At 41.4% G+C, this 24,214-nt stretch overlaps 1 protein-coding gene across 3 annotated transcripts; it reads right to left on the reverse strand.

The window, feature by feature from the left end:
• Window positions 1-19,008: 19,008 nt before the first annotated feature.
• Window positions 19,009-22,412, reverse strand: LOC123188512 (uncharacterized). Of its 3 annotated transcripts, none has more exons than XM_044600664.1 (5): window positions 22,045-22,412; window positions 21,886-21,963; window positions 19,740-19,865; window positions 19,545-19,638; window positions 19,009-19,414 (listed from the first exon to the last, which is right to left on the reverse strand). In XM_044600664.1, the coding sequence occupies exons 1-4, from the start codon at window positions 22,397-22,399 to the stop codon at window positions 19,577-19,579; spliced, it is 621 nt and encodes a 206-aa protein (XP_044456599.1). In that variant the 5' UTR covers window positions 22,400-22,412; the 3' UTR covers window positions 19,009-19,414; window positions 19,545-19,576. The 3 variants fall into 3 exon arrangements, with proteins under 3 accessions (XP_044456599.1, XP_044456598.1, XP_044456600.1); XM_044600663.1 differs by having other exon boundaries at window positions 19,545-19,641; XM_044600665.1 differs by lacking the exon at window positions 19,545-19,638 and having other exon boundaries at window positions 22,045-22,409.
• Window positions 22,413-24,214: the final 1,802 nt, after the last annotated feature.

A 24,214-nucleotide genomic window follows, 5' to 3' on the forward strand; every position in this document is an offset into this window, starting at 1 on the left:
GATTAAATCAATATGATCAATGCAAAAAGCAACTTTATAACACAGATTATGACAGGAAAAAACATGGCATATATGTGAGCAGGAATAACACGTTGACATGTTGGAGGCACGAAACAATGATGCTACATGCAAGATCATGGCAACCAAAATCATGGCATTAAAGAACATGGTGAACATGGCAAAACATGATTACTAAGCATCTCCATATAACCTCTAGATCAATGGCATTCATCAAGACAAGATTGCAAGTCATACCAGATTGTTAGACTTTGAAAATTACAGAACATGGCAGAAATAGCAATAAGTAGACATGTTTGCGAGCTTGTGCAACTCACCGCAAAGCATTTCATGGCATCTGAATGTAACCAATAGAAAGAAGGCATATTTTGCAACTACTCATGTCAAGAACATGGCCATAGGATGCATAGAACACTAGCTACTCACATAGCAAAACTGAACTTACTAATAAAAGGTTGACATAAACAATATTTAGTAATTTGAGAGCATGATAAAGGCAAGCTAAAGCAGGCCATAAATGCAAAAAAGATTATGGATTCATAGAGCATAACAACATCTACAAAACATCCTTACTGAGCATCTCCAGATTATGCATGGATTCACTTGTAGCATCAAGTTAACATGGCAACATAATGTAGCAGATTCAGACTTGGCAGAAATCACTAGGTCACTGAAATCAGCAACAACAAGTACCCTACTTTGCATGCTTTTGCTAGTCACCACAGGGCACGTAAAAATACATGGATTGCACCACTGTAAAGATGGCATGAATATGATCCTAAAAGATGTTGCCATGATGCTGAAAAGATAAACACACAAAATGCTATGAAAAAGACAAATCACCAAGTTATGACAACTTCTAGTAGATTATAACATTTAGAACTTTTGCAATGATGATTAATGCATCAATATGAAAAGTAACATGCATGCAAACTACACCATCAGGTCGAGCATCAGGAGATGAACAATTGGACATGTCATACACTCAAAACGGAGCCACATGCACAAAGTTATGAGTCTCACAATAATGCAATAAGATGCTGGATTTCAGGGACTTGGACAAAATCAACAGAAAAACAGCTTGAGCCTAAGGTAACTATGTCGCGCATGGGCAGAGGATAGGGGCTTCTCACCCATTCGGCTCGGCTGCAGCCCACGATGGGTCAACGTGAGCAGGCATGTGGCGGCATCTTTGAAATATTATTTATAAGTGGCATAAAATATTCTTGCGAAATTTCATCGCATTCAGAGTCTGTTTGATAGCCCAACCATTAAACATATAGCCGCAATATAGCCGGTCAAACGTCAAACATTTTCGGTCTCCGGAAACCCATGCCGGGATGCCATTCTCTCTCTCTTCTCAGCCCCAGGCCTCTTAAACATCCCACTAGCCCACCTACCTACCCCCTCTGAATGGGTTGAATGTTTTATGCCACTTATAAATAATATTTCAAAGATGTCGCGGGCGCGTGCGAGTGTGAAAAGGCACGGAACAGACAACAAAGAGAACTGGGAGACCCGGGTGGATGCATGTCTTAAAAAAACATGCAAATGAAATGCACATGATGACATGGCAACAGCAACACGCAAGCGAATGACATGGCAATGACGGCAAATAACTGGAAGACACCTGGCGCATCGGACTCGGGGCGTTACAACCATGCAGCCTGCCAACTTCTGGACGTGTTTAAGCTCTGTGGGTATTGCTAGCTAGGATAGAGCTTAGATTTTAGCCCGATTGACATCTATCCCCTTGTGGGAAATGATACGTCTCCAACGTATCTATAAATTTTGATTGGTCCATGTTGTTATATTGTCATTCTTGGATGTTTCACAATCATTTTATAGTCATTTTATATAATTTTTTGGTACTAACCTATTGACATAGTGCCAAGTATGAGTTGCTATTTTATGCATGTTTTTTACATCGCAGGAAATCAATATCGAACAGAGTCCAAATGCATCGAAACTTTTTGTGGATTTTTTTGACCAGAAGACATCTAGTGGGCCAAACAAGTACCGAAGAGGGAGCCCGAGGTGAGCACAAGACACCAGGGCGCGCCTGGGGTTGTGCCCACCTCGGTGGCCTCCTGAACCACCTCTTTGCTCTATAAATACCCCAATATTCTAGAAACCCAAGGGGAGTTGACGAAAATCAATTCCAGCCGTCGCCAGTTCCAGAACCACTAGATCCAATCTAGACACCATCACGGAGGGGTTCATCATGTCCATTCGTGCCTCTCCGATGATGCATGAGTAGTTCTTTGTAGACCTATGGGTCCGTAGTTAGTAGCTAGATGGCTTTCTCTCTCTCTTTTGTTTCTCAATACAATGGTCTCTTGGAGATCCATATGATGTAACTCTTTTCGCGGTGTGTTTCTTGGAATCTGGTGAACTTTGAGTTTATGATCAGATCTATCTTTTTATACATGAAAGTTACTTGAGTCTTCTTTGATCTCTTATATGCATGATTCCTTATAGCCTCATATTTCTTCTCTGATATTTGGGTTTTGTTTGGCCAACTTGATCTATTTATCTTGCAATGGGAAGAGGTGCTTTGTGATGGGTTTGCTCTTACGGTGCTTGATCCCAGTGACAGAAAGGGAACCGACACGTATGTACCGTTGCCATTAAGGATAACAAGATAGGGTCTATTTCTACATAAATAGATCTTGCCTACATCATGTCATCCTTCTTATTGCATTACTCCGTTTCTCCATGAACTTAATACACTAGAAGCATGCTGGATAGTGGTTGATGTGTGGAGTAATAGTAGTAGATGCAAGCAGGGGTCGGTCTACTAATCTTGGGCGTGATGCCTACATAATGATCATTGCCTGGATATCGTCATGATTATTTGAAGTTCTATCAATTGCCCAACAGTAATTCATTTACCCATGGTTTGCTATTTTTCTCGACCGAAGCCACTAGTGAAATCTATGGCCCCCGGATCTCTTCTTTATTATATTTGCCTTTCTTTATTTGGTGATCTATCTATCAATTTATTACAACTTTCTCACGTCCATTTGCCAATTTCTGGCGCCGTTGCCCGAAAGGGATTGACAACCCCTTTAATACGCCTGGTTGCAAGTATTTGCTATTTGTGTGCAGGTGCCGTTCACGTAGTGTTGCGTGGTTCTCCTACTGGTTCGATAACCTTGGTCTCATCACTGAGGGAAATACCTACCGTTGCTGTGCTGCATCGTCCCTTACTCTTTGGAGAAATACTGACGTAGTTCAAGCAAGCATCGAAAGGAATTTCTAGCACCGTTGTTGGGGGGACATCATCAACATCTACCAGGTTCCCAATAACAAATCTCATCTCCTTGCAATTTACATTATTTTCCATTTGCCTCTTGTTTTCCTCTCCCTCACTTCACGAAAAATTGTGGTTTTATTCGCCCTCTTTTTTATTCGCCTTTTTTGCCAGATCTGTTTTTGTGTGCAATCTTGTTTGCCACTTTTGTCGTTATGGATAGTTTTCCGCTATTGCATGCACTCCCGAGAATGAGATTCTTAACTATAAACAAAGGGGAGGGTAGAATTTAAAAGATGCTTGGTATAGGATTTGCAATGCTCATAATAGATCTATCCGTAAGAAATCTACCATTGTTCTTCTTCGCCGTTTTTATGTGGGCATCACCACTTGGTATAGATTCATCCTTGAGATGATTACCAGTGGAAATTCCTTGATGCGTTCCTCTCTTGATGCTTTTAATGCTATGTGAAATTTAGTGGGTTCACCACCGCTAATGGTTAATGAAATGACTTTGACTCTTGAGCATGTTATGGAAAGACTAGATGCTATTGAAAAGAAAATGCTTACCTAAGAACATATTGAAAACTTGGATAAAAAGATGCATAATTTTGCTACTAAAGTTGGGTCAAAAGCGGGAGAAGTTTTTAAGTTGTTAAAAGAAAAGGGGACCGTAATTCATCAAATAATTGAAGAAAGCCCGTCTCGGATTGATAAACTGGAAGAAATCTTTCGTAATTTGACCATGGATTTTGCTTCCGCTAGAACTATTGAAAAAACTCCTGTAAAAGTTAGCAAAATTACTCAAGTTACTAAGAACAAGGGTGCAACTTCCAATAGCAACAAAGAAGATCTTAAGCTGATTAGTATCCACCCGGATTTCGTTGAGATAATAAGAGATCCTATTGAAAAAAATGAATTCCTTAACCTTGTTCCTAGAAGTAATGTGTTCAAAATCTATATGCTAAATCTTTGAATAGTTCTAAGTGTTTGACTAAAGAGTTGGAGAACAAAGATGACAATTCTTAGATTCTTGCTTTATGCCTAGCTAGAGGCAACCCAATGAATAAAATTTATTTTTGTCTTTTGCTTTATGTTCTTGTGTGTTTGCACAATCATGCTACTATTATGATTGTGTTTTTTGTGTATTAATTAGTGTTTGTGCCAAGCAAAGCCTTTAGGCTCATGTTGAGTGATAGTTGATTTGATCTTGCTGACAAACAGAAACTTTTGCACTCACGAAAATAATTCTCATTTTTAACAAGAGGGTGATAAAATACCAATTCTTTTTGCAGAAGATTAATATCAAATTTCGCACGTAGTCCTATTTTTGGAATTTTTGAAGTTAAATAAGTTTTCAAAATATCCAGATTGCTACAGACTATTCTGTTTTCTTTGCGTTGTGTGCTTGTTTTGATGATTCTATGGTTTCCTTTGAAGAGTTTTTGCCATAGAAAAGTTGGAATACAGTAGATATAATGAAAAAAATAAAATATGAATATGTTTGGAATAGTACTTATAGTAGTGATTTGTTTTCTTATACTAACGGATCAAACGAAGGTTTTGTTGAGTTTTGTGTGATTGAAGTTTTCTTGTTTTGGGTGATATTACGATGGATGAAGGAATAAGGAGTAAGAGATCCTAAGCTTGGGGATGCCCATGGAATCCCAAGATATTATCCAAAGAGAAGCAAGCAACTAAGCTTGGGGATGCCCGAGTGGCATCCCCTCTTTCTTCTAACGACCATCGGTATTTTACTCGAAGCTATATTTTTATTCGTCACATACTATGAGTTTTGCTTGGAGCGTCTTGTATGATATGAGTCTTCGATTGTTTTGCTTTTTGTTTTAGGTCTTGAATCCTTTCTGGACACACCTATTTGAGAGAGACAAAATTATTCTATGACTTTTTGGAATCTCTAAGCTGCACTTAAATCTTTATGAGCTATAGAATTTCTCTAGTGCTTCACTTATACCTTTTTGAGAATGGTGTGCTTTAGTATTTTTGAAGAAATGCTCTCATGCTTCACTTAGATTTATTTGAGAGTTAGTAATTTTTTTAAGAAATTCTCTCTTGCTTCACTTAAATTATTTTGAGAAATAAATATTTATGCTCATGATCTTCACTTATATTTGTTTGAGAATATCAAAAGCAACACATGAAAATGAGTTCCAAAGTGATAGATATCCAAGAAGGATATTCATGAAGATCATTGGACAAAATAAACTTAATTCCTTGTAATAGTTTTGAGATATGATGATGTGATATGTGAGTCATGTCGATGAGTAATTATGCTTTAGTAAGAATATTGGTGTTAAGGTTTTTTATTCCCTATGCAAGCACGAAAGTCAATAGTTATGCAATGAAATTACATCCTACTTGTGGTGCATTATTCGGTGTTAATTATGCTCAATGCTCGCTTATGATATTTATCGTTTCTTGGTTGGCCGCTTCTCAATCTTATTGCTGGCCTTCATTTGCACTAAGTATGATCACTACTTGTGCATACAAAATCCTTTAAACCAGTTCTTCCACATGAGTCCATCATACCTACCTATGTGCGGTATTATTTTGCCATTCTAATGAATTTGTATGTGCCATCTCTAATTTTCAAAATAAACTTCACTTTTGCATGCTCGTACCGCTCATGAAACGGTAGGGGGTGGCTAATATATTTCCATGCTAGATATGTTATTATCAAGATGAGTGTTTATTCACTTGTCTGCATGAGAGTAAGGCAAAGGTATTAGGGATGCCTAGTCCCGAAATGAAAAATGAATTTATTTGATGTTGTCAAATAATAAATTCCTGGTAAAGTGTTGGTATGGAAGGCACCCGTGGATACGGCTAGCCATGGAAAGTAAAAGTATGGTTGAAAAAGGAATAAACTTCAATTTCTGTTTGCGAACCGACTATGATATATCTAGCATCGAAAGTATTGGGAACTACTCGATCGTTGTCGTTGACAGGGAAAGCATGCCTCCCAAAATGTTTTTATCTTTGTCTTTTTCGCTTTGAGCTCTAGCACCTCTAGAAATCTCTAATTCCCTCCATGAAGGGCCTTTCTTTTACTTTATGCAATTTTTTATTTTTAATTTGAGTCTCCATCTTCTCATATAAAGAACCAACTAAGGGCACTATGATCATACTTGATCATTGGGTGTAGCTAACATACGAGTGTGTTTCATGAATGGATCAATGATTGGGCATAATGGGCTAGGGATAACTTATTTTAGCGTTGATATTTTGAAAGACATGGTTGCTTGTTGACATGCTTGAGTATTTAAGTCCTCATGTCAAAACTAGACTATTGCTTGGAACCATATAAAAGTCCAAATGTCCATGCTACAAAGAAAAGAATATGAGATGAACATGTTAGGCATCATTCCACATCCAAAATTCTGTTTTTATCATTTAGCTAGTCGAGGACGAGCAGGAAGTAAGCTTGGGGATGGTGATACATCTCCAACGTATATATAATTTTTGATTGTTCCATGCTGTTATATTATTATTCTTGGATGTTTTACAATCATTTTATAGTCATTTTATATCATTGTTTGGTACTAACCTATTGACTTGTGCCAAGTGGAAGTTTTTGTTTTCTGCATGTTTTTTACATCGCACGAAATCAATATCAAACTGAGTCCAAATGCAGTGAAACTTTTTGTGGATTTTTTGGACCAAAAGACATCCAGTGGGCCAAACAAGTACCGAAGAGGGAGCCCGAGGTGAGAACAAGACACTAGGGCGCGCCTGGAGGCCCAGGCGCGCCCTAGTGGGTTGTGCCCACCTCGGTGGCCTCCCGAACCGCCTCTTTGCTCTATAAATACCACAATATTCCAGAAACCCTAGGGGAGTCGACGAAAATCAATTCCAGCTGCCGCTAGTTCCAAAACCACCGGATCCAATTAGACACCATCACAGAGGGGTTCATCATGTCCATTCGTGCCTCTTCGATGATGCGTGAGTAGTTCTATAAATACCCCAATATTCCCATAACCCTAGGACCGCCTCTTTGCGCTATAAATACCCCAATATTCCCAAAACCCTAGGGGAATCGACAAAATAATGATCCAGCCACCGCAGAGTCCAGAACCACCAGATCAATCTAGACACCATCTTGGATGGGGTTCACCACCTCCATTGGTGCCTCTCCGATGATGCGTGAGTAGTTCTTTGTAGACCTACGGGTCCATAGTTAGTAGCTAGATGGCTTCCTCTCTCTATTTTGATTCTCAATACAATGGTCTCTTGGAGATCCACATGATGTAACTCTTTTTGTTGTGCGTTTGTTGGGATCCTATGATGTCGTAGGAAACTACGACCACGTATGGGACCAAGGGCCCCTTGAAGGTTTGGCAGGGGGACGTCGCATTGCACAGAGAGCATACGGGCATGGGGCAACATGGTAGAAATCACATAGGCAATTTTGCCTAGGTTGGGCCATCGTCAGGCATAAAACCCTACTCCTGTTTTGGTGGGTTGATGGTAGAAGAGTGGTGGTGGAGCATAGTACATTTGCCCGGCAGGGGCGGCAATGGCTATGCACGTATGGGTGTGTGCGTTGTCCAACCTTCTAACCCTTTCTATGGTTGCCATGGGCCTCCTTTTGTAGATTAAGGGGTTACCACAACGGCAAAGTAGTCATTATGCACTGATAAGACCTAACTCTGTAGGCTGATAGCGTGCATTAAATGTACCACTTAACGTCACGTCATTGGGTGCCCGACAAGCCTTGCTGGGCTATCTCGCCAGCTCCATGCCTGCTCGCTTGACACGCCACACGACGGGTGCCACCTGTAGGCATTTCATGTAGAAAGAGGCCGCCATGTGGCGAATTGCTGCCACTTAGTAACTTTACGGCTTGACACCGCACTGATTGACGATGTGGGTCATGGCAGAGTGGTTGGGTGAGGTGGTTCAGCCTTTGTGAGTCCCGGCAGACCCTGCCGGGATGTGTTGGACGTCTTCTTCTGGGGGGTGGCCCCGTCATTGTCAAGCTCGCCTGCCCGGCAAGGGAGGCTTTTCTTCTGGTGACACCTTGCTTCTCTGGCTTGACTCTGGTCCTCTTGAGCTGCATGTTGGTTTCTTGAAGATCTTGGTTCCTTGTACTCTGACTTGGGTTGGTGCTTTTAATCCTGTTCCCACGCATGTGCACAGTCTGGGCAACAAACCTAGGGTTTATTGCACCGATAGAAGCCCCCGGGCAGCCACGAACGTGCTGCAGGGCATCATCGGGGTAGGGCCTAATAAGTGCATAGGCAGGGGTGCTGAAGAGGCTGGCCTCTTGAGGTATACTTTGCTTCTTCATTAATCATGGGTCCAGATCAGTCTCCAGTTTCCTCGTGCATCGTGTAAAGCCAATAGTGGTGGGGCCGCTGTGGTAATGGCATGTGAATGACTTTAACGCATGGGGTAGAAACTGCCAATACACTCTTCTCACCACACCCTTATCCTTAGCCAGGTATGCGGCATGCATCGCGTGGCAGAGCATCAAGGCGAGGGCCCGATCTTCTTGAATTGGCGGAGGAGGACGGTGGCCACACGTTGGGGGAGCGGCTCCCATCCCGGACCTACCTATAAAAGGATGGGCAAAGGGAGGGAGGAGTCATTCATCCTCGTGCTCCTCTGTCCTCTACTTTCTTCTTCTTACTGGTTATGTCGAAGGGAAGAGCCTGCGGCCAACCCCCGGGCTTCATTCTGAGGCCTTTCCTTGATCCAAAAAGGGTACTCGGGCGGCGCGGCGACAACACCAGAAGTGGCGACTCCGGCATATTCGCTGTCGGGCCGCCCATGGACTTGATTTGAGTGGGAGGGGATGTGGATGACACCATGTTGAAGCCCGTAGTGGGTATGGCGTGTGGTAGCCAGCCGCTCCCCATTCTTCTTCCCTTTGCGGCGCTATGGAGGAGTCACGGAAAAGAGCCGCCGTTAGCAAAGGCAAATCAAACTCCTCCTGGGCGTCATCCTCTTGCCGTGCAGGAGGGCTCTTTGCTCCCGTACACATCTTTGGAACGTGCGATGGCATCTGACATTAGGGATGCTGGGGATGGCCATGCTCTCTGTGGGATAACCCATGGAGCATGACGCCCGGCGTGGCTGAGTGTTGAGGTCTTTGGGTGGTAGTGATGCGGACGGCGGCGGCAACCCATGACGCGTCAAGAATGGGGACAACCGTTCCGATGAGTCGTGTTTGCTGGTGACTCTGTGTCCCCCATCTAGTCCTCCGGCAGCGTCACTATCCACGCCTGCCCTCTGGCTTCTTTCTCCCTGCTGGGGAACGACGTCATCCTAATCCCGGGAAGACGCCGAATCCCAGCTGGGTCCGCCACCGGCCTCCTCGAACTCTTCCTGAAGGAGAAGGACAAGGGCAAAGGCATCATGTGACACTTATCTTCTTTCAATCTTAAATATGTATGTGCTTGCCAAATTTTAATTCAAAAAATGTAATGTCGCGAGTCTATTTTTGTGTTCTGTAATGCCTGCACTTGTATTATCAGCATACTAATGAAAACCATGAACCTTGTCGGGAACCCATGCATGTATATGTCCATGTAGAGGTGGGATGCCTCCTTAGTGCAAATAAAGGAGTTATTCCCGGCAGGCTATCCTGCCGGTACCCTTTTGTTTGCCGGAGAACTATGTCTACCGGGCAAAAATTAAAGGGACTATCCCCCCGCGAACTTACTTTTACCAAAGGCCACTACGACCATCCAGACCAAAGCGACGTTCGATTCACGAATGGGAGCACCTAAGTCTCAAAAGATTGGCGAGGTTTTCTCACAAATAAGTCATAGCTTATATAACACTAATGGACAAGGGGTAGAACCTATCTGTTTGTCTTGCCGGAGATTGCAATGTTGGTTCATCCCTCCGACTCCTTGTAGAGGCCAAGTTCATGGCAGGAACCTCTAGCTTCATGCAGATGGGAATGATGCAAAATGCGATCTTATCTATATGCATATTCAGATGCTTATGAAGTGCTCTTGGAATGCTCATGCATGCATGCAACTTGGTCGCCCCCAGCGCTTCGTTTATTTCTCTCTTGCTCAGGGTCATCACCCTAGATTTGTACAAGGGGTTACATGCAGCTGAGGCAACGCCTATACAAAAGGGTGGCTGCGGAGCAGGGCCTGACAGCCGCGCCTTACGGGTAGAAATAGCAGAGATGCTCAATATTCCATGAGTTTGCAATTGAATGCCATCTCTAGTCTCCAGACGGACTGCGCCAGGTCTGGTGACCCCTACTACCGGGTAAGGGCCTTCCCACTTCGGCGTCAACTTGTTTGTACCCTTGGCGGACTGAATGCGCCTAAGGACAAGGTCGCCTTCCTCAAAACACTGGGCATGAACCCTGCGGCTATGGTAGCGATGCATGGCTTGCTGATAGCGTGCAGCACGTGTAGCAGCCCGGAGACGATTCTCCTTGAGTAGCACAGCGTCGTCACGCCAGTGCTGATCTTGCGCTACTATATCGTAGGCAAGCACTTGAGGCGACGCGTAAATGAGTTCCATGGGCATAACTGCTTCTGCCCCGTAGACCAGGGAGAAGGGAGTCTGCCCGATAGCTCAATTTGGTGTCGTTCTGAGGGACCAGAGAACTACCAGCAGCTCATCGATCCACCGCCTGTTGTGCTTCTGCAGCGTATCAAAGTTTCTCGTCTTGAGTCCCCGCAACACTTTAGCGTTCACTCTCTCAGCTTGTCCATTGTTTCTGGGATGTGCAACAGAGGCAAATGAGATCTTGCATCCGAGGGCATGAACATATTGCATGAAGGTGCGTCTCGTAAACTCGGTGCCGTTGTCGGTAATGATCCTTGCCGGGACTCCAAAATGGCACACCAATTTTTCAAGAACTTGATAGCTGACTGAGCAGTCACCTTCCTCACATCAGTCACTTCCGGCCACTTTGTAAACTTGTCGATAGCAACGAACAAGAATTCAAAGCCCCCGATTGCTCAGGGAAAAGGTCCTAGAATATCGAGCCCTCGACCGAAAATGGCCATGATAAAGGAATTGTCTAAAGAGCTTGGGCAGGCAGGTGTATGTTCTTGTAATGTTTAACGACCCGAGATCGATGCTCCAGATGTCTTCCATGTTTTTGTTGTCTCCATGTGATTTATTTGTTTGTTACATTTCATCATTTCATCATTTGCATTGCATCATGTCATCATGCAACCCTTTTTAAAACTCGGCTAAATAAATTGTATGGATCTTCAATCCATTTAAATCCAGGGAAATGCACATGGTGATTTCCCTTTATAACATATATCCTCCCAATATTATTAGGGAGCTATAAAATTATATTCCATTAAGTTGGAATTTACCATGATACATCTCCAACGTATTTATAATTTTTTATTGTTCCATGCTATTATATTATCTGTTTTGGATGTTAATGGGCTTATTTATACACTTTTATATTATTTTGGGGACTAACCTACTAACCCAAGGCCCATTGCAAATTGCTGCTTTTTTCTATTTTAGTGTTTCGCAGAAAAGGAATATCAAACGGAATCCAAATGGAATAAAACCTTCGGGAGAGATATTTTTGGAACAAACGTGATACACGGGACTTGGATTGGATGTCAAGCAACCAACGAGGAGGCCACGAGGCAAGGGGCGCCCCTACCGCCCCTGGGCACGACCTCCCCCCTCATGGGCCCCTCGTGGCTCCACCGACCTACTTCTTCCTCCTATATATATATTCATATACCCCAAAAACATCCAGGAGCACCAGAAAACCCTATTTCCACCACTGCAACCTTCTGTACCCAAGAGATCCCATCTTGGGGCATTTTCCGGAGCTCCGCCAGAGGTGGAATCGATCATGGAGGGCCTCTACATCAACTCCATGGCCCCTCCGATGATCTGTGAGTAGTTTACCTCAGACCTTCGGGTCCATAGTTATTAGCTAGATGGCTTCTTCTCTCTCTTTGGATCTCAATACAATGTTCTCCTCGATCTTCTTGGAGATCTATTTGATGTAACTCTTTTTGCGGCGTGTTTGTTGAGATCTGATGAATTGTGGGTTTATGATCAAGTTTATCTATGAACAATATTTGATTCTTCTCTGAAATCTTTTATGTATGATTGGTTATATTTGCAAGTCTCTTTGAATTATCAGTTTGGTTCAGCCTACTAGATTGATCTTTCTTGCAATGGGAGAAGTGTTTAGCTTTGGGTTCAATCCTGCGGTGTACTTTCCCAATGATAGCAGGGCAGCAAGGCACATATTTTATTGTTGCCATCGAGGATAAAAAGATGGGGTTTATACCATATTGCTTGAGTTTATCCCTCTACATCATGTCATCTTGCCTAATGCATTACTCTGTTCTTATGAATTTAATACTCTAGATGCATGCTGGATAGCGGTCGATGTGTGGAGTAATAGTAGTAGATGCAGAATCATTTCGGTCTACTTGTCGCGGACGTGATGCCTATATACATGATCATGCCTAGATATTCTCATAATTATGCACTTTTCTATCAATTGCTTGATAGTAATTTTGTTCACCCACCGTAATACTTATGCTATCTTGAGAGAATCCACTAGTGAAACCTATGGCCCCCGGGTCTATTCATCATATAAGTTTCCATCTATTTTATTTCGCAATCTTTACTTTCTATCTATGTCATAAAAATACCAAAAATATTTATCTTATTATTATTATCTCTATCAGATCTCACTCTCGTAAGTGACCATGAAGGGATTGACAACCCCTTTATCGCATTGGTTGCGAGGTTCTTATTTGTTTGTGTAGGTACGAGGGACTTGCGTGCAGTCTCCTACTGGATTGATACCTTGGTTGTCAAAAACTGAGGGAAATACTTACGCTACTTTGCTGCATCGCCCTTTCCTCTTCAAGGGAAAACCAACGCAGTGCTCAAGAGGTAGCAAGAAGGATTTCTGGCGCCGTTGCCTGGGAGATCTATTCAGAAGTCAACACATACCAAGTACCCATCACAAAATCTTATCCCTCACATTACATTATTTGCCATTTGCCTCTTGTTTTCCTCTCCCTTGTCATTTTATTCGTCCTCTTTTTATTCGTCCTCTTTTTATCCCACTTCACCCTTGTCATTTTATTCGTCCTCTTTTTCCGTTTCCCTTCTCTTTTCTTGTTCGCCTCTTTTTCGCTTTCTTCTTATGTGCTTGTGTGTTGGATTGTTTGTCACGATGGCTCAAGATAATACTAAATTGTGTGACTTTTCCAATACCAATAATAATGATTTTATTAGCACTCCGATTGCTCCTCTTACCGATGCTGAATCTTGTGAAATTAATGCCGCTTTGCTGAATCTTGTCATGAAAGATCCGTTTTCCAGCCTTCCTAGTGAAGATGCCGCTACCCATCTGAATGGCTTTGTTGATCTGTGCGATATGCAAAATAAGAAATATGAGGATAATGATATTGTTAAATTGAAGCTATTCCCGTTTTCTCTTAGAGGTCGTGCTAACACTTTGTTTTCTTCTTTGCCTAAAATAGTATTGATTCATGGAATAAGTGCAAAGATGCTTTTATCTCTAAGTATTTTCCTCTCACTAAGATCATCTCTCTTAGAAACGATATTATGAATTTTAAGCAACTTGATCATCAACATGTTGCGCAAGCATGGGAGAGGATGAAATTAATGATACGTAATTTCCCCACATATAGTTTGAATCTTTGGATGATTATACAAAATTTTTATGCCAGATCGAATTTTGCTTCTAGAAATCTTTTAGATTCGGCCGTGGGAGGCACTTTTATGGAAATCACCTTAGGAGAATCTACTAAACTCTTTCATCATATTATGTTTAATTATTCTCAATGGTACACTGAAAGATCTACTAGTAAAAGATGGATGAACTTATGAAATTGTTTGCTAATAAGAGTGTTTCTTCTGATCCTAATGATATGCCTTTGTCTACTTTGATTGATAATAATAATGAATCTATGGATGTGAATTTTGTTGGTCGGAACAATTTTCGTAATAACGCGTATAGAGGTAATTTTAATCCTAGGCCATTTCCTAGTAATTCCTCTAATAATTATGGTAATTCCTACAACAATTCTTATGGAAATTATAATAATATGCTCTCTGATTTGAATCTAATATTAAAGAATTTATTAGTTCGCAAAAGAGTTTCAATACCTTGATTGAAGAAAAATTGTCTAAGATTGATGAGTTGGCTAGGAACGTGGATAGAATTTCTCTCGATGTTGATTCTTTGAAACTTAGATCTATTCCACATAAGCATGATATCAATGAGTCTCTCAAAGATACGAGAATTTCCATTGATGACTGCAAAGAAAGAACTGCTAGGATGCGTGCTAAAAAGATTGCTTTGTGAAAGCGTGTTCTTCTAGTTTTGATGATAATAAGGATGAAGATCTAAAAGTGATTGATGTGTCCCCTATTAAACCTTTTTTTTTGTAATATGAATCTTGATAATGATGGGACTGGAGATGAGTTAACTTTAGTTAAAAGGCGTCCCAATGATTCGAAGTTTTTAGATCTTGATGCAAAAATTGGTAAAAGTGGGATTGATGAGGTCAAAACTTTAAATAGCAATGAACCCACTATTTTGGATTTCAAGTAATTCAATTATGATAATTGTTCTTTAATAGATTGTATTTCCTTGTTGCAATCCGTGCTAAATTCTCCGCATGCTTATAATCAAAATACATCTTTTACTAAACATATCGTCGATGCTTTAATGCAATCTTATGTGATTAAAATTAAAACTAGAAGACTTTACGATGAGTGGGAATCTAATATTAAAATTAAAATTAAAGATCACGAATGCTATGCTTTATGTGATTTGGGTGCTAGTGTTTCCATGATTCCAAAAACTTTGTGTGATGTGTTAGGTTTCCGTGAATTTGATGATTGTTCTTTAAACTTGCACCTTGCGTATTCCATTATTAAGAAACCTATGGGAAGAATTAATGATGTTCTTATTGTTGCAAATAGAAATTATGTGCCCGTAGATTTCATTGTTCTTGATATTGATTGCAATCCTACATGTCCTATTATTCTTGGTAGGCCTTTTCTTAGAACGATTGGTGCAATTATTGATATGAAGGAAGGGAATATTAGATTCCAATTTCCATTAAGGAAAGGCATGGAACACTTTCCTAGAAATAAAATTAAATTACCTTATGAATCTATTATGAGAGCCACTTATGGATTGCATACCAAAGATGATAATACCTAGATCTATCCTTGCTTTTATGCCTAGCTAGGGGCGTTAAACGATAGCGCTTGTTGGGAGGCAACCCAATTTTATTTTTGTTCCTTGCTTTTTGGTTCTGCTTGGTAATAAATAACTCATCTAGCCTCTGTTTAGATGTGGTTTTATGCTTTTAATTAGTGTTTGTTCCAAGTAGAACCTTTGGCAAGACTTGGGGAAAGTCTTTGCGATCTTGCTGTAAAAAACAGAAACTTTAGCGCTCATGAGATTTGCTGCCATTTTTTACAGGAGAGTGAGATTAAGTTGATTATTTTTTTCAGATGATTAATAGATAAATTCCTCATGTCCAGCAATTTATTTTAGCATTTTTGGGGTTAGAGAATTACTCGAAACCTACAGATTCTGTTTTTGACAGATTCTGTTTTTCGCGTGTTGTTTGCTTATTTTGATGAATCTATGGCTAGTATCGGAGGTTATGAACCATAGAGAAGTTGGAATACTTTATGTTTAACACCAATATAAATAAAGAATGAGTTCTTTATAGTACCTTAAGTGGTGGTTTGTTATCTTTTAGTAACGGAGCTCATGAGATTTTTTGTTTAAGTTTTGTGTTGTGAAGTTCTCAAGTTTTGGGTAAAGATTTGATGGATTATGGAATAAGGAGTGGCAAGAGCCTAAGCTTGGGGATGCCCATGGAACCCCAATGTAAACTTAAAGGACAACCAAAAGCCTAAGCTTTGGGATGCCCTGAAAGGCATCCCCTCTTTCGTCTTCTTCTATCAGTAACTTTACTTGAGGCTATATTTTTATTCACCACATGATATGTGTTTTGCTTGGAGCGTCTTGAATGATTTGAGTCTTTGATTTTTAGTTTACCACAATCATCCTTGCTATACAAACCTTTTGGGACAGACACACATGAATTGAAATTTATTAGAATACTCTATCTGCTTCACTTATATCTTTTGAGCTAGATAATTTTGCTCTAGTGCTTCACTTATACCTTTTAGAACACAGTGGTGGTTTTATTTTATAGAAATTATTGATCTCTCATGATTCACTTATATTATTTTTAGATTCCTTTAAAACAACATGGTAATTTTCTTTGGTTATAAAACTAGTCCTAATATGATAGGTATCCAGGATGGGTATAATAAAAACTATCATAAAAAGTGCATTCAATACTATGAGAAGATTGATACTTGATGATTGTTTTGAGATATGGAGATGGTGATATTAGAGTCATGCTAGTTGAGTAGTTGTGAATTTGAGAAATACTTGTTTCAAAGTTTGTGATTCCTGTAGCATGCACGTATGGTGAATCGTTGTGTGATGAAGTCGGAGCATGATTTATTTATTGATTGTCTTCCTTATGAGTGGCGGTCGGGGACGAGCGATGGTCTTTTGCTACCAATCTATCCCCCTACGAGCATGCGCGTAGTACTTTGTTTTGATAACTAATAAATTTTTGCAATAAGTATGTGAGCTGTTTATGACTAATGTTGACTCCATGGATTATAGGCACTCTCACCCTTCCACCATTGCTAGCCTTTCTAATACCGCGCAACTTTTGCCGGTACCATTAACCCACCATATGCCTTCCTCAAAACAGCCACCATACCTACCTATTATTGCATTTCCATAGCCATTCTGAGATATATTGCCATGCAACTTTCCACCGTTCCGTTTACTATGACACGCTTCATCATTGTCATATTGCTTTGCATGATCATGTAGTTGACATCGTATTTGTGGCAAAGCCACCGTTCATAATTCTTTCATACATGCCACTCATGACTCATTGCATATCCCGGTACACCGCCAGAGGCATTCACATAGAGTCATATTTTGTTCTAAGAATTGAGTTGTAATTCTTTAGTTGCAAGTAAATAAAGTTGGATGATCATCATTATTAGAGCATTGTCCCATGTGAGGAAAGGATGATGGAGACTATGATTCCCCCACAAGTATGGATGAGGCTCCGGACGAAAAAAAGAAAAAAAGGGAGGCCATAAAAAAGAGAAGAAGGCCCAAATAAAAAATGAAAAAAATGAATGAGAGAAAAAGAGAGAAGGGACAATGTTACTATCTTTTTAACACACTTGTGCTTCAAATACTAGTGGGAATTTTACATTATAGAACTTGGCTTGTATATTCCAATGATGGGCTTCCTCAAAATGCCCTAGGTCTTTGTGAGCAAGCAAGTTGGATGCACACCCACTTAGTTTCTTTTTGAGATTTCATACACTTACAGCTCTAGTGCATCCATTGCATGGCAATCCCTAGTCACTCACATTGATATCTATTGATGGGCATCTTCATAGCCCATTGATACGCCTAGTTGATGTCAGACTATCTTCTTCTTTTTGTCTTCTCCACAACCACTATTCTATTCCACATATAGTGTTATGTCCATGGCTCACGCTCATATATTGCGTGAAGATTGAAAAAGTTTGAGAAAATCAAAAGTAAGAAACAATTTCTTGGCTTGTCATCAGGGTTGTGCATGATTTAAATATTTTGTATGGTGAAGACAGAGCATTCCCAGACTATATGACTTTGTAGGGATAACTTTCTTTGGCCATGTTATTTTGAGAAGACATAACTGCTTTGTTAGTTTGCTTGAAGTATTATTGTTTTTATGTCAATATTAAACTTTTGTCTTGAATTTTTCGGATCTAAACATTCATGCCAAAATACAGAAAATTACATTGAGAATTATGCTAGGTAGCATTCCGCATCAAAAATTTTGTTTTTATCATTTACCTACTCGAGGACGAGCAGGAATTATGCTTCGGGATGCTTGATACGTCTCCAACGTATCTATAATTTTTGATTGTTCAATGCTATTATATTATCTGTTTTGGATGTTAATGGGCTTATTTATACACTTTTATATTATTTTTGGGACTAACCTACTAACCCAAGGCCCAGTGCAAATTGCTGTTTTTTTGCCTATTTCAGTGTTTCACAGAAAAGGAATATCAAACGCAATCCAAACGGAATAAAAACCTTCGGGAGAGTTATTTTTGGAACAAACGTTATCGAGGGGACTTGGAGTGGACGTCAAGCAACCAACAAGGAGGCCACGAGGCTGGGGGCGCGCCTACCCCCTGGTCGCGCCCTCCCCCTCATGGGCCCCTCGTGGCTCCACCGACCTACTTCTTCCTCCAATATATATTCATATACCCCGAAAACATCCAGGAGCACCACGAAACCCTATTTCCACCGCTGCAACGTTCTGTACCCAAGAAATCCCATCTTGGGGCCTTTTCCGGACACTACTAGGAAAAAGGCTACTAGCAGCGCGGGTAAAATGGCTACTAGTAGCGCGGGTACTCGCGCTACTAGTATCGCGTTACAGCTAAACGTTAGTAGCAGCGCGGGTGCACCCGCGCTACTACTAACCTAACTACTAGTAGCGCTCACTTATATCCCACGCTACTACTAACCTAACTACTAGTAGAGCTCATTTCTTATTTCCCACGCTACTACTAACCAAACTACTAGTAGCTCTCATTTCTTTCCCACGCTACTACTAATAATTTAGGAATTAAAAAATAAAAGTTAGATGTAGTATTCATGGATGGCAATACATCCAGCGCAAACCAAACCAGTGTCACATAACATTCTTAAGATTGCATTTAACATCAGACACACACAATGATCATCGAAAGGTGGGTACCTTCCCTGGTGTTCCGTCAACCTAAACAGACCACTTCCCTAGATGTATCTAGCAAGGCTCAGAGCTTAGACGCCGGTGGACCCGGATCCTCCCCCCCCCCCCCCCCCCCCCCCCGGACGGTGGCGTCGAGGTCCTCCACCTCGACGACCTCCGGCGTCAAAATCACCTGGACAATCATCTATGCGACATGGCCACCGGCTTCACGGAGAAGTCCGCCTCTGAGTGGTTGAAGAGCACAACGCCCACCGGCCGCGCTAGTCAGCGTCGACCACCCCTGCGCCCATGTCGAGAAAGTGAAAACTTGTTAGTATGCAAATTGCATCAGTTCAACTAAATGGTATATTCCAATTCACAAGACCCATTAAGTTAATATTATTTCATCTAGCAATTTAAAGGGGTCATACCGAAAATATATGCTTAATGCTTCACTCGCTTTTCAAAATAAATGGTCCAAGAACTTTGGGACAATCAACAACCTTTCCACTTGATCTTCGCTAGCTACTTTGGATTCAACAAGAAAAGGAACATTTATTTGAACTCAAAAGAACAAGCAGGCAAGCATGCTATCAATCTTTTGGCTAGAATTTCACAAAATGCACCTGTCAAGTGTACTTTAACAATCGACGTGTCCCATCTCCTCATGATTAAGGACTTTAGCTGAGCCGACAACATGGAGCAAGATGTAGTCGTTTCCGAGCATGAACCCTTGGCTGTCATTAATGAACCTGCAACATCCATCATGCCCATTGTAAAATATGTTAGTTTCAGATAAGAAAAGAACTGAACTCTGAACATATGATGTTATCTAAATCCTTACTTTATGGAGTCAAGATTCCAGGAGATGTCATCGGCAGCAAAAAAAGGAAATATATTTCACTGATTTTGGTGTTGCAACAACGTATATACTTTATCACATTATAAGTCCTCACACCATCAACTATGACAAAATCTGTGAGTATAAGTCTCGTTACATTCACCCAAGTCCAAACATAAAATTCTATCCAACATAGTACAACCCACTTCGATAATTTCATAGGATTTAATATACCGAACGAAACCTGACAAGTGATATGTGTTTAAGTATCTACAGAACAGCCTCTAAAATTTTCATGTTGTAACTTTATTTTAATACCACCTCTAACAGGGCCTAATCTCCCATATCAAAATACTGTACCCAGGAACATATATTTTGGGACAGCAAACTAAACTGATGGCTGCTCTCAAACCGTACATCCAAATGACACAAATAAATACTCTAAAGAAACCTTGGAACTTTATCTAAAACTTATGTAAAGGGGCCAACTCAAAATTCTGAGCCTAGCTAACTCAATTTTCAGATATAAGCTTGCTGTCCAGATTTGACAGTGCAGTTTTTAACCGAACCGAGTTCAGTTTACGGCCAGAGTCACCACATGATCCAGATTGTCTCTAAAAGGCAACCAACATCTCGCAATATTGCTCATGAATGGGCTATCATCCCTAACTAATTTGGTTAAACAAAGAATCTAGCATAAAACAGGGCTGCTATGCACCTTACATGGATGTTACAGAAACACTGGAAATCCAAGTTCAGTACATGAAACACTCACTAGTCACTAGTTTGAGCTCACGTAACAAGCCAAGGGTTGAGTTTAGTTGTGTCACTTGAATGAGTCATGCATGAGCAACAAATTAATATCCTCACTTGAGTGACCAAAGCACAAGATTAACAGTTAGCTACAAATAGCAATGCAGATATAAAAGAAAAAGGCACCGATTGATTGTCATTACAAACGCAACTACAGAAGCTATAATGGCTTGATACATTGAAATGCAAACGAGCACATTTGATTTCAAATTCCACAGGTCTGGTGGTTTAGTAGGCACGATGGAGCGCGTGAGAACATTGGCCACAACACAAAGAAGAACCAGGCCCAGCAAAGAAAATGGGAAGAGCGGCCTGATTCTGGCTCCTTTTGGCGGCGATATATAATAGTGCCTAGATGCTATGAGCTAGCTGTGCTGAGCAGCTTCTACTGGCCCTGAACCTGAAGATGAAGGTGCAGGCAGAGTGGGAAGTGGACAAGAGGGCAGCAAAGGGAGCGAGTGGATTATTATGAATAAATGATAGAATGTTTTATTACTTGGAATAGTGGATAAAAAGTTCTATTACTTGGAATAGTGGATGCAAAATGTTGTGGTTACAGAGAGCAGGGAAGACAGTATTTATCCCTGGTTCTTCTAGAATATTTTTTGTTAATCTGAAAAAAACTCATGCCGCATAATTATGCACTTGCAGGTTTTCCATTCACGGCGCCTGGAGAGTCTATAGAACATGGGTGAGAATTCTTTTACCAGTATAATATGTGCGTACGAAGAACTAATTACTTTTAACAATTTCAGTTTATGTGATGCAGAATCACAATTCAGTACTTCTAAATAGGGATGAAATGCAAAGGAGCACATTTGATTTCAAATCCAATAGTTCTGGTGGTTCAGTAGTCACTATCGAGCGCGTGAAGGGGGGATTGACCCTTGAAACAAAATTCAGATCAATACCCATTCGAGCAGAATCACACTAAACTGGATCCTAATGAGCCCTGCCCCAGTCAGCGTTGTAGATGCGAGATTTCCTGCCAATATGCCTGGTTGCTAGTTGTAAACGTGTACTCCTAATCTACAAAGTTCCAGTACTAACTGCGAGAAATCTGTCATAACTTGCTATGGCCAGCTGAAAAGATTCAGTTCAGAAGAGCGCGGCGGTACCTCGGCCGAGGGTGAACCGGAACGGGGCTTCTCTGGAGTCGAACTTGGTGCCGTCCGCCAGCGTCCCCGTGTAGTGCACTGCGGCAGAGGTAAAAAAACAAGTCAACCAAATCGAACCCGTCCACGCCAGAGAAGCAGCGAGCGAGGAGGGCGCGTTACCTTCGACCTTGTCGCCGGCGCCGGGGAGCTGCGACCCCTCCCCCTCCCGCACCAGCCTCTTCCGCAGCCCCTCCTTCCCGATCCCCCTCTCCTCCCCCACCTTCATCGCCGCGACGGCGTACCCCTCGTCGACCTCCTCCTCATCCTCCGCAGGGGCGGGGGCCACACCGGCGTAGAGGCCCTTCATGGCCTCCTCGTCCTCATCGTCACCGGATCCGGCCATGGCTTTTGGAGAGGAGAGGAGTTGGAAGGAGGCCACGGTGGAGGGGATCTGGATCGGGGCCTCGGTGGATTTTTTTAGATAAACGGGGTGGGTTGATGGTGGAGTGGAACGGTTTGTGCCGGGGGTGGACATGCTTAGTAATAGCGTGGGGTCTTACCTGCGCTATAGCTATTTATTTAATAGTAGCGCAGGTTTTATACCCCTCTCTACTACTATGGCTTGTCTCGGGGGCACGGTGAAGACAACTTAGTAGCAGCGTGGGTTTATACCCCTCGCTACTACTATCAAATTAGTAGTAGCGCGGTTTTCATACCCCATGCTACTACTAATTAGCAGTAGCGCCCACTTTTAGACCACGCTACTGATAAGTTTCTATGTATAAGGTTTTTCCTAGTAGTGGGAGCTCCGCCGGTGGGGGAATCAATCACGGAGGGCCTCTACATCAACTCCATGGCCCCTCCGATGATGTGTGAGTAGTTTACCTCAGACCTTTGGGTCCATCGTTATTAGCTAGATGGCTTCTTCTGTCTCTTTGGATATCAATACAATGTTCTCCTCGATCTTCTTGGAGATCTATTTGCTGTAACTCTTTTCGTAGTGTATTTGTCAAGATCCGATGAATTGTGAGTTTATGATCAAGTTTATCTATGAACAATATTTGATTCTTCTCAGAAATCTATTGTGTATGATTGGTTATCTTTGCAAGTCTCTTCGAATTATCAGTTTGGTTTGGCCTACTAGATTGATCTTTCTTGCAATGGGAGAAGTGCTTAGCTTTGGGTTCAATCTTGCGGTGTCCTTTGCCAGTGACAGCAGGGGCAGCAAGGCACGTATTGTATTGTTGCCATCGAGGATAAAAAGATGGGGTTTATATCATATTGCTTGAGTTTATCCCTCTAGATCATGTCATCTTGCCTAATGCATTACTCTGTTCTTATGAACTTAATACTCTAGATGCATGCTGGATAGCGGTCGATGTGTGGAGTAATAGTAGTAGATGCAGAATCATTTCGGTCTACTAGTCGCGGACGTGATGCCTATATACATGATCATGCCTATATATTCTCATAATTATGCATTTTTCTATGAATTGATCGACAGTAATTTGTTCACCTACCGTAATACTTATGCTATCTTGAGAGAAGCCACTAGTGAAACCTACGGCCCTCTGGTCTATCTTTCATCATATAAGTTTCCATCTATTTTATTTTGCAATCTTTAATTTCTATCTATACCATAAAAATACCAAGAATATTTATCTTATTATTATTATCTCTATCAGATCTCACTCTCGTAATTGACCGTGAAGGGATTGACAGCCCCTTTATCGTGTTGGTTGCGAGATTCTTATTTGTTTGTGTAGGTACGAGGGGCACTTCCGTGTAGTGTCCTACTGGATTGATACCTTGGTTCTCAAAAACTAAGGGAAATACTTATGCTACTTTGCTGCATCACCCTTTCCTCTTCAAGGGAAAACCAACACAGTGCTCAAGAGGTAGCATACCACAGCACACATGCATTTTAAATCCCTTGGCCTTTCCTTCTTCAAGTTTTAACTCTCTAACCTTACCTATAATGATTTTCCCATTTATCGAGTCTTTGTCTAAATTCTCAACATTTTTGGACACTCTTAAATCCTGGACTCCACTCAAACTCCTTTGGTGCAAGTTAAATAATTTTGTATTTAACTTCGGCTATTTTGCTGGAACCACTTTTGATGGGTTGGAAATATTCCATAAAGCCTTACAAAAATATCCCGTCGTTGTATTCTTCTCCATGGCCTCTTCTCTTGATTATATTTGGTCTCTCTCTATTTTCTGTAAGGAACATATAAAGAGAGAGGGGACCATTGTATAGCCGAAGCCCGCTTAAGGCACACCTGCGGCCTGAGCTAGCCGGCCCAAGAGGCTTGCCCTATATCCTCTTATCCACCCCCTCGCTCGACCC

Source organism: Triticum aestivum, chromosome 2A (assembly GCF_018294505.1).
Source record: "Triticum aestivum cultivar Chinese Spring chromosome 2A, IWGSC CS RefSeq v2.1, whole genome shotgun sequence".
NCBI lineage: Eukaryota > Viridiplantae > Streptophyta > Magnoliopsida > Poales > Poaceae > Triticum > Triticum aestivum.